Source organism: Heloderma suspectum, chromosome 1, assembly GCF_057233095.1.
Source record: "Heloderma suspectum isolate Gila_16-S chromosome 1, 16-S_ref, whole genome shotgun sequence".
In the NCBI taxonomy this organism is placed as follows: Eukaryota; Metazoa; Chordata; class Lepidosauria; order Squamata; family Helodermatidae; genus Heloderma; species Heloderma suspectum.
In genome coordinates this window covers 182,475,749-182,487,366 of record NC_139458.1, presented here as the reverse complement: position 1 = coordinate 182,487,366, position 11,618 = coordinate 182,475,749, and the positions used below count along the sequence as shown (strand labels likewise).

The following is an 11,618-nucleotide window of genomic DNA, read 5'->3' as shown; positions in this document are numbered from 1 at the left end:
CATAGGATTGTGCCCTAAAGAAATGGGTCTTCTTTGTGCAGATTCGAGGCTCTGGGCTTTTCTCCCCAGGCCCCTTTGACAGACTCCATCGCTGGTATCTTCCAGATGGCAGCTGTTCTGTTCAAGCTTTCAACAACATTTCAATCTGGTGATTTTCTGCTGCAACACACACTGCAGAGTGACTCCACTCTGTGGCTTTAACTGGTTTGATTGGTTTATACTCTGATGGTTTTAAATAATATCATAAGCCACCTTGAGGCCCAACTGTTCCTCAAAAGGTGGCGTTACAATCTATTTTAAATAAACACTGAAGGAAGAAATAAGCATGGAAGGAAGAACAACTCAATGTGGATTGTCATCAGTGTAGCTCGGGGCCTCAGGACCAATTGCCAAATCCAGCCCTCCGGGGGTCCCAATTTGACCCTCTGGGGTTCTCTAGAAGGCCATGCCTCCCTCACCTGGCCCCAAACCCTTTCCCACAGCCACCAATCACTGGGTGATTTTCTGCCTTTGTGGAGTCCCCTGCTCCCAATTCTAGAAGGCTGAAATGCCTCCCTAATGCTTAGGTACTGGCAGGAAGAGCTTTAACCTACAATAAACTGGTATTTTTTGTTTTCTGCCCCCGCCTTTTGCCTTCAGCCCGCCCACCACTGGAGTGCAGCCCCCAAGAGCTTCTCCAAAATAGAATTAGGCTCTCAGGCTGAAAGAGGTTCTGCACCCATGATGGAGGTTTTACAGTCTCCTTTTAGTTTGATTCAAGGAAAAGTCCATTTCAGTTTCACATGTAAAAAAAAGCCCAGAAATCGCAAAACAAACAATTCTAACAAGAAATAAAAACTGACTTGTGTTGCTTGGGAAAATGGCTTGAGACCCGGCGCGGCTAACAATTCTATCTTTAGCACGTTTAGTTGTAAGTAAATCTCAGGAGTTCAATGGGACTCTCCCATAAAAGTCTAGGATTACAGCCTGAAGCTAGAATCCTAACCTCACTCACCAGTGAAGAAGCCCCTGGAAAGGCTCACCAGCCGAGTTATATGCACACTTACTTATATTCATTTCTTACATTTCTATATCACCCAAGAGCCAAAGCTCTTTGGGTGATTTACAAAGATTAAAAACCTTAAAAATGCAGTATTATGCATAATATAAAAACAGTTTATGCCACTCTCTAACAAAACGTTCTCAGGGTGGGTCACACAACCCCCCCCCCAGCATGAAAACCAACACCAAAGATCAAAACAACTTAGAGAAAAGGATGAGTGAAGTCTCATTAAAATCACTGGGATTTACTTCTGTGTAGAGACAACACTGGTGGGAATCTGCAGGGCAATCCTAGGCATGTTTACTCAGAGGTAAACCCCCAGCTCACACAACACGACAACCCACACTCAGGGTTAACCATGAACAACTCACAGTTCACAAGGCAGCAACAAACCACGAGTTCTCTTCGTGGGTTGTTTGTGGTTAACAAACCATGGTTTGTCAGCGCAGCTGGGTTCACACAACCCATGGTTCAAAGACAACCTGTACTCTACCTTCAGCGTGGGTCATTATGTCGTGCCAAGCCAGCCACTGGGTAGTATCCAACGTTATTCCCACTTAAGAGTAGACCTATTGAAATGAATGAGACATAGGTTAGTCACGACTAACCTAAGTTCCCTTCGTTTCAGTGGGTCTACTCTCTAGTCGGAATAACGTTGGATACCACCCGTGGGGTTCAACGGGGGCTTACTCCCAGGTAAGCGCGCACAGAATCGCAGTCAACCTCCATGTTGCGAGTTCCGGTGTTCAGTGCCGGCTCGGGAAAGACGCGTTCGGCAGCAGGCACCGGCTGGGAGGGAAGATGCGACCTTTTCTAGGCAGCGCCCCCGTCTCGCTGCTGAAGATCCCAGACCCTCGCCCGCCCGGGCTCCCCGAAGACTGGGCGGCGCCCTGGTGTCGCCGGGCGCCGCCGGCCCCTTCCCGAAGCTCGCCTGGGTGGCGCCCTCCCGGGGGGGATGCCTGGAACTACCTCGCCGTGTTTCCCCTCCGCGCAGCTCCTCCCCTTCTCGCTGCACGCTGCACGTGGGGCCGGCCGAGCCGGGCGAAGGGAAGGTGTGTCCGGCGCCGCCCGCCGCCCGCCGCCTCTCGCTCCCTCTCCGCCGCGGCAGAGCAGCCCGGCTCTCCGGCCCCGTGACCGCCGGTAGCCGCGGCGAGGCTGCGGTCCTTTAGATCCGCAGCCAGTCGCGGGTGTGAAATGATGGCCACTTCTCTCCCAGGGTTGCAGAGCGGCGAGGGGAGCGTTGCGGCGGAGCGCCGGCGAGGACTGCCCCCGAGGGGCGAGGGGGGCAGCGGCGTGGGCGAGCTCGCCTTCCCCCCCTGGATGGCTCCCGCGGCCCCGCTCCGCTCGGCCCCGCTCCGAAGAGAAGACAGGTACGTCTGGCCTTCCAAAGGAGTGGCGATTTCTCTCTCTTAAGTTGAGGGGGAGGGTGCGGGGAGAGCGGCTTGTAGGTAGCCACGGTAGAGAAATGAAACCTCCATATTCAGGGGCAGTATACCTCTGCGGATGGGAGCCCTGGGACAAACAACAGAGGCTGTTACCTTTAGAGCAGCCTTCCCCAACCTCCACTTGTTTGGGACTTTAGCTCCCATCAGCCCCAGCCAGCATGGCCAAAGGTCAGGAATGCTGAAAGTTGTAGTCCCAAACATCTGGAGTCCACCAGGGTGGGGAAGGCTGCATTAGAGGCAGAATATCGCAGCTGTACTCAGCCTGATGCCCTCTATATGTGTTGGACTGCAGCTTCCCAGTGGCCATACTGGCTGGGAATTATGGGCATTGCAGTCCAACACATCTGGAGAGTGATCGGTTGTGCCTGATCAAGCAGGCCAGTTCTTGCGAGAAGCCACTGTCTGGCGAGCAGGTAAAACTTCATTTGCCCCAGTAAGCTGTATGGAACCAAGGCTGCAAAGGGAATAAACCATGGCGTTCTACATGGTTTGGAACAGGTGGTCTCTACCTGGTCCAGATATGCCCAGGCTGTCTCCTACACTGCCCCCATGTGAAGTAGCTGATGGATGTTAAAGACTTTGGGGCTTTTGAGCAATTGGGAAAATTAGAATTAAACAGAATTAACTAGAATTTTAAACGCACACGCCAGCACGGAATTGCGGAAAATGTTTCAGAGTTCTGTGAAATATGTATAATACACAATTGAATTTGACTTTGCAAAATTGGGTGGAAGGTATTTGGCAGAACTGTGGGGTGGGGGGGAATTCTTGAAATTGTCACTTGGTATGGTTTGAAAAGTTGTTATTGCAATGTTGTTTTTTGCGGGGGGGGGGGGTTGGTATGCATTCTTTTATCCAAACAACATTTTACACATGTGGGGTGGGAAGTGTTACTGCTGGCGCTTGTCTGAGGAATAGGGACTATTAACTTGTGATGGTTTTGAGGTTCCATTTACCATAACAAAAGAACTTTCTGAGAAAGAACAATAGACAGGAGTTGTAAATGACAACAATAATTCTTCAAGTGAATTGAGGTTTCATTGTTTCATGATCACTGTTACTATGTGCAGTGAGAGTGGTACTTGTAGTAGTTTAGCAGACATACATTTGGACTGTTAAAAGTACCTGCCATATTCAGAAATGTTTCTATACTGGGACATGGATGTTATAAATCTGTTCTTTAAAAACAATCTTGAAAATGTATATTCATGTTAAATGTTAGATTATTAATATCTACAGGTTGGATGCGGACTTACTCATGCTTAGAGTAGACGCATTGAAATCAATGCAACTGACCTTAGCCAAAACTAACTTCCACTATTGATTTGAATGGGTCTACTCTAAGCATGACTAAGACTGCATCCAACCTAACGTGTGGAAAGACAGCTCGAATATTTCTTCATAAATGTTACAGATCTCCTTATATGAAATTAAGCACTTCAGGGAATGCAAGCAGTTTCTTTTGATGTTATGAAAGTTTCCTTATGGGACATAAACATTGTAAACATAGGGGCTAGCAAGTAAAGAGCAGCAGGCAAGTTAAATAATAACCATAAAGCCAAGTGAAGTCAGTATTTATGGTGTTGATACTAATGTGTAATGAGTAAAGCTGTGTGTGTAGCCTACATTTCTTTCTCTAAAAGCTTTAATACAAAAAGATCTTAAGCAATGCATTGGAGATTGCCCCCAACTGCTTTTTAGATATTCAGCCTTACCGTACCATTTGAATGGTGCCCAAATTTGCTGGCCTTTAGAGGAGTCCCAGATCTGCCACCTGAGTTAGCTGTTTTATTTTGACTCATGTTAGGGCTGGCCCTCAAATCTGTGCATATTAACTTGGAAGTAAGTCCCGCTGAATATAAATGGAATTGCAGTGCATGCTTGTGATCCTATCTATATGTGCTTATTTGGGAGTATGCCCCACTGAAGATGAGGGAGCTCACTTCGGAGTAAGCCTTCATGAGATCAAGCAGTATGGCTGTGATCCTGATAAGTAATTTATGTGAAAGTAAGGTCCATTGATTTCAGCCAAACTTCTTGCTATGTGATGTCTCGCTATATGATTAAGACTGTGATTTGAAACTTAATTGGAAATAAATTTCATCAAAATCAGAGGACATCACTGGAAATTGCTCCATGATATACATATGTTCAGGATTAGAGTCCCACCCTTAAACCTGCACATTTGTTTTTACTGTGAACTGGCTAATTAATATACTAATCTTTCCCCATAATGTAATGATTGTGGCCAGTAATCTAACACTGTTACAACTATTTTTGTTGTTTTTAATAGAAAGTTATTTCACATTGCATGTGAGATATTATATTGGATCAGGTTCTGTGAGTGATTGTGCAACCTTTGAAACTACACAGAACTCTTCATCAGAATGGACAGCAACTGCCTAGTTACTAGTTTATGAGTTACTACCCTTCAAATCTGCCTACTGAAATTTGTGTATCTCTCATTGCATTTTATTTCACTCATATTTTTAGTTTCTTGTAACTTTTGACTTGAATTTTTATCATTATTTATATATGAACTGTATATTATCTTTCTTCAATGTAGGAGAAAAAAGACAGAACTTGACATTCTAGAAATCCCATCAATACCAAATCCTTTCCCAGAGCTTTGCTGCTCTCAGTTTACATCTGTTTTGTCAGCCAGCCTGTTGCCTAAGGCAAATCCCAGGATAAAACAGGTAAGCCTCTCCCAATCCTAACAAACTTTGAAATAAAATAATATTTTCTCCCTCAAATCCTTGAGTAAAATGCTCCAGGATATAAAAAGGACTACATTCAAATCTTGTGTGATTTTTGTTTGTGCTTTGTTTTTTTGAGTTAGCACATTGATGTTTTCCTTGTTTGTTCACTGTAGCAATTGGATGTTTCAGGCATCATCATCATAGTAACAATAATGACAACAGCAGTAATCTAGTGAATGTTCTGTTTGAATGTGCTGGTTGTGAGTTTTTTTAAAAAATTTGACGTCAGGCTTGCTTGCTTCCTTCTCCTGTGCACATCTCATTTTTTTTGGCCATAGTGTTTCCCATGCTTTGAACAGTCTCCCCCTTTCTCATACCATCTTCTCTAAAACCTTAATCATACACTCCTTCAGAAAAGATTTCCTCAGACCACGTGTCTTCATCCTTCTGATGAAAAAGCAGAAGGAGGTGAGCATCCAAAGTAGGCCACAAAGAAGAGAAACAGGTTCTCAGGATGCAAAAATAATTTATTAACAAGAAGCCCGATGCGTTTCGGCTTTGTTTTGAGGCCTTCTTCTGGGGGCTGTAACATTAGTGATAATCAAAATTACAAATGAGACAACACATAATACTAAAGCACCTTTTCAAAATTAATAAAACATATTGCCACAAGGGCCTATGCATATATAATATTGTTTTAAAACCATGTAAAACCTGCCATAATGCTAGGAAATAACATATAAATTCTTACTTACTGGAGAAAGATGTCTGCAGAGTCTCTCACAGCAAAAAGACTGTCTCCTGTATGAATCTACTGGCGATTAAAAATGGGCCAGGAGTATAAGACAGAATTTGAAAAATATCTTTTCCAGTTGCCTGTAGATTAATACCGGAGACAGTCTTTTTGCTGTGAGAGACTCTGCAGACATCTTTCTCTAGTAAGTAAGAATTTATATGTTATTTCTTAGGATTATGGCAGGTTTTACATGGTTTTAAAACCATGTTATATATGCGTAGGTCCTTGTGGCAATATGTTTTATTAATTTTGAAAAGGTGCTTTAGTATTATGTGTTGTCTCATTTGTAATTTTGATTATCACTAATGTTACAGCTCCCTGAAGAAGGCGTCAAAATAAGGGACAGGTCGAAATGCATCGGGCTTCTTGTTAATAAATTATTTTTGCATCCCGAGAACCTGTTCCTCTTCTTTGTGACCTTCCTCTTCTGATGGACGCATGAAGCTGCTGTACTGAGTAGGGCCATTGGTTCACCCAGCTTGGTCCTGTTTAGATTGACTGGCAGCAGCTCTCCAGGGTTTCAGGCAGGCAGATAAGTTTCCAATCCTACCTGAAGAAGTTGGGGATTGAACCTGCATACAAAGCATGGGTTTTGCTGCTGAACCATGGCCCTCCCCTCTGCTTCCAACCCTGGCCAACTAGATGCCTCCGGAAGCCCACCAGCAGGACTTGAAGGCAACAGCCCTCTTCAACTGTTGTTCTCCAACAACTGCTGTTCAGTGGCATACTGGCTCTGACCCTGGGGGTTTCATATAGCCATTGATAGACCATCCTCTGTGAATTTGTCTGCTCACCTTTCAAAACTATCTAGGCTAGCAACTATGGTAGCAAAGTCCTTAAATGAATTATGTGTTTTGAAAAAGGCCTTTTTTTAAAATGTACACTGCCTTGGGATCACCTTTGGTGATGCAGGAGTGGTACAGAAAATATAAAAATAAATACAATAAATACTGTATTTTGCCTTTCCTGCCAATCAGGTTTCTTATATGAGCCCAAATTCTAGTTATGAGAGAGGGAGAAAAACTCATACTTTCTTCATACCGTGCACCATTTTATAATCCTTTGTTATGTCTTTTCCTTTGACATCCTTTTTTCTAAATTGATCTAGCCTCTCATCATAGCAAAGGTCCTATAACCTCCAATCATTTTGGCTGTCCTTTCCTCTTTCTCTTCCAGCTCTATATTATCTTTTTTGGAATGGGGTGACCAGAACCATACACGGTATTGCAAATCTGGCTGTATCATAGATTTGTGAAAGGCTTTATATTACTGGACTAATACCCCCTTGCATGGAACTTGCCTTTTTCACAGCTGCTGCTCGCTGACTCAATGTTTTCACTGACTATTCACCTCAGCCCCAAGATCTCTTGTCTAATTAGTCAGCCCCAGTCCATCAGCTCAGACATCATCAGCTAAATTTGGTGTGTGTATGTGTTTTGTCTGAGTAGGCATCGCTTTACACTACTTAAATTGAACCTCATTTGCGAACTTATTGCCCATTCATTCATTTTGGAGAGACCCTTCTAGTGTTCTTTCCAATCCCTTTTTGTATTCACCACCCTGAACAACTTGGTGTTGTCAGCAATCTTGGTACCTCACCATTCACCCTAACTCTAGGTTATCTATGAAGAACTCAAAAAGCACCTGTTTCAATACATCCCTCTATTGTGAGAGGTGTCCGTTTATTTCTACTCTCTGCTTCCTGTTTTTTAATCCAGGGGTGTTGAACCTCAGGTCTGCAGGCCAGAACCGGCCCACCTGGGGTCATCGTCTGGCCCTCCATGGTGTCCCAGATGGCCACACCCCTTTCCTCCTACTGCCAGTTGTTTGGTGGTTTCCTGGCTTTTGTTATGTATGTATGTATGTATTTTAATACATTTATATCCCACCTTTCTTCCACTGTGGAACTCAAGGTGTGGGAACATGTGGTTCCCAGGTGGTCTCCCTTCTAAGCACTGACCAGACCCAGACCTGCTTAGCTTCAGCAAGGTGGCTGCCTCATGTGTTTTCTCCCCATTCTAAAAACTTGAAATGGCTTTGTTATTGGTAGCACGAGGTTTAAGTTAAAATACACCAGCATTTTTGGCTCCACCCCTTTTGCCTTTGGCCCCGCCTACCACTGGAACGCGGCCCGCCGAGAGCTTTTCTGAATTTGAATCTGGCCCTTGGGCTGAAAGAGGTTTGACACTTTAACCAGTTACCAATGCTTAGTTTGCTCAGGAGCCTTTAGAGAAGGCCATTGTGAAAATCCTTTTGGAAGTCCAGGTATGTAACATCTACTGGATCTACACCAGCCATGTGCTTGTTGATACTTCCTGAGGTCGGATGGGACTTCAACTACTCTCACATCAACTTGGTAACCCTAGTTTGGGTCATGATAAAGAGGTAACATTCCAAGTTACCATAAATCTGGGTTGGGAAACTTGTGACCTTCCAGAAACCTTCAGCCTACAGCTCCCATCAGCTCTAGCCAGCACAGCCTATGGTGAGGGATTATGGGAATTGTAGGCCAAAGCATCTGCCACAAGTTGCCCTCCCCTCTGTTGAATGATTGTGCTTTGGAATGGTTGATAATGGAACCAATCAGAGGGGAGGTGACTCTGGACCTAGATCCTAGTGATACCCTGGAACAGATTTGAGGTGTAAGCGTTGTTGAAACCAATTGGGAACAGTGGAGACAGTGCTATCATGTACAAAATATGTAGATGGAAAGTTGCCAATAAAATCCAGCAAGGTTACATTTGATTTTTGAAAGAAAATAACTTCAAAAGAAGAAGAAGAGGGGATTAGTTAAAAGGAAGCTGAATCAAATTGATCAAGAGGTCGAATGTTGCCAAGAGACTCTTGAATATGAAGTGTGATATGGTAGAAAAGAGAAGAAAGAGCAAAATTTGGTATTGGAGGGCATGAAAAAAAAAATGACATCCAGTGTACAATTGCTGATTTGATATAAAGACAATTGTCTTTATAAAGTATCTATAGGTTGTATCCAGTGGTAGTCTAACTTAAGGACTAACACTGGATACTGCCCTTTATCTACAGTGCAATCCTGAGTGTGTTTACTCATTGTGTTTAATGGGGTTTAGTAGAATTACAGGATATTAACTGAGAAGTAAATCCCACTGAATTAAGTGGAACTTACTCTTTAGGAAGTGTGTGTAGGATTGCAGTAGATAGGATATGCTTGGAATCTCAGACTCGGTTCATATCTTATAATAAAGCTCAGTGCAAGAAGCTTCTGTGGATGTACTGACATGGCGCTCTGTGATGTGTGAACTGAGGCCTCCACAGATGCAAATATATGACTCTGCTTTATGCAGTCACAACACTGGACAAATCTATCCTGCTGTGAACAGACCAATGGCAGCTGAGAAGCTGCGTGGTTCATACACTGCAGTCGTGCAAATGACTGCACCCCTGGGGCCCATGTGTTGCAGCATATAGTCTCTGGTGTGATAAGGCCCACTCAGACACAACGTCCCCTTCTAGAGTCTGTGTGGGTCTCAGGCTGGCACACACCATCCTCTTGCATGGAATTTGACCCCCAAGTGGGCGGTTTGGAGCATAGGGAGCATGTGACTGCTCCTTATCTTGCCACTTACATAGGTTTCAGCAGCGTGAATAAGAAGATCGGACAGTCCCGCAGCCACACGTCGTGTATGAACACCAGTTGCTTGCTTTTACCATTGACCCTAAAAGTGCAACACAAGCAGCTGTTTGTTGGATAACCTTTCGATGGAATTGTGGGTTTTTGCCGACTTAGAAAAGCAGCATATCAATATTTGAAAAGTTTCCATTTTCAGTGGACCATCAGTTACAGTGGGGCAGAACAAAACAAAAATAAATCTGCGGGTAAATAGAAGGAAAATGTGCAGTGGAGTGATGAATCTTGTTTTGGTCAAAGATAAGCTAGAAACAATTTCCCTACAATAATAGTTCAAGGTAAATAACTGGATTGGATGTGCCAAAAGAAAACTCAAGGGTATTTAAAGCACAGGAACATTTTATTCTTTTGAAACTTCTTTCAGTATGTTTATCTTCAGACTGTGTAGATAATGTGACCACTTTAGACCAAATCAATCTGTTTCTGTTAGGAAAACTGTTGACTGAACCTCAGCACAACTTTTTATTGATGGAAAATTTATTGAGAGAACATGTAACACAAGAGAAGTTTTGAGGCAGACTGTGGCTTTTCTCTGAAGCAGAGGTGGATGACTTGTGGCCCACCAGACATTTTGGCCTACAACTCTCATCAGCCCTCACCATTGGCTGTGCTAGCTAAGGCTGATGGGAATTGTAGGCCAAAACATCTGGAGGGCCACAAGTTACCCATCCCTCCTCTCAAGCCATTCTGAGTGAATTCTGGAACGAATGCGAAGTATTTGTCTTGTCATAGGAAGTACAGAACTGTCTGATGATTTGTAGTTCTGTAGTGACTATCTCACTGATTTATAGATTTATTTACAACATTTATATACTGCTCCACATCTAAGCAGATTACAGAATAGTGAACAATAAGAGATAAGATAATAAAGCACCATATTAAAATAAAATTGGTTATTTTTAAAAACAGAATACCAGTAAAACCATGGCTGGTCGATCAAGGAAGTCTTCCTGAAATAAAGTTGTTTTCAGGAGGCACTGAAAACAACATAATGTTGGTGCTTGCCTGATCTCCTGAGGCAGGGAGTTCCATAGAAGGGAACCACCATGCTGAAGGCTCTTCTCTGGGTGGACTCCAATTGGGCCATAGGTCCATGTGGAACCACCAGGAGCTTGCCTTCTGATGACCGCAGTGACTAGGCAGATTGATAAGGGAGAAGGCACTCCCTCAGGTATCCTGGTCCAAAATTGTTACTCATCTAGCATCTTTCATTTCTGCAATAGCACGTGATCTCGAAATGGCTCACCTTTCCATGGAAAGCACTGCGGAACAGTTAGAACAAATGGGACTTGCAACAAAATGCTTTGGTGTGGAGTGCTTCTGTTCAGGCTGCCAGCCAGCAATGATGTAGTGGTAAATTTTGAAGTGCAGGTGCTCAACCATGACAGCCCCCATAGCCACACTCCCAACGACAGGTGTGCAGGCAGCTGTGTTGATCCACATCAACAAACCAGTTCTAGCAGTTTTAATATCCACCAGGAGAAGGTCTTTTGTAAAGCTAGTGGGTCTAAATTGCCCATTCAAGACCAGGCCACCCGAAAATACTTTGTATTACATCACAGAAACTTATATTTCATTGATGGGGAAATTCCTCCCCCCTCCCCTCTGCCAGCTACTGTGGGGGTTGCCGCTCAGGGGGAACAGAGAAGTGTGAAGGGGGTGGCAGGTGATGTCAGGATCCCTGCTAACCAAAACCTGCCGGTGCTGTGTCCCTGTGAGCCCTGGCTCCACTAGGTCACTGCCAACCAGTCAGCTATGCTTTCTTTCAGGATACGCTATTCTAGGGTACGTAACCTTTTGGGGCCTTGGGCACATCTGGCAATTTGAGAAGTTGTCCTGGGCACCACCACAGACTGGCTGCCATGGAAGGTGTGGCAAAGGACAAGTACCCTGCCCAAAAGACTGAGTCAAAGGCAGAGGCGGGGTCTGCACCCCAAGACACTACACAATTCCTTTGAACTCAGTTTTC

The 11,618-nt window shown here is 44.2% G+C and overlaps 1 protein-coding gene across 2 annotated transcripts in view; it reads left to right on the top strand.

Annotated features, from left to right (window-relative positions):
- Positions 1–2,057: 2,057 nt before the first annotated feature.
- GRB14 (growth factor receptor bound protein 14) overlaps positions 2,058–11,618 on the top strand; it is a 70,564-nt gene continuing 61,003 nt past the window's right edge. The window contains exons 1-2 of one of the 2 annotated variants that reach the window (XM_084811831.1): positions 2,058–2,412; positions 5,054–5,186. In XM_084811831.1, coding sequence (XP_084667957.1) covers positions 2,237–2,412; positions 5,054–5,186 — 309 coding nt within the window. In that variant the 5' untranslated portion in view covers positions 2,058–2,236. The remainder of the gene's footprint in view (positions 2,413–5,053; positions 5,187–11,618) is intronic. The other variant, XM_084811837.1, reaches the window with a different exon arrangement.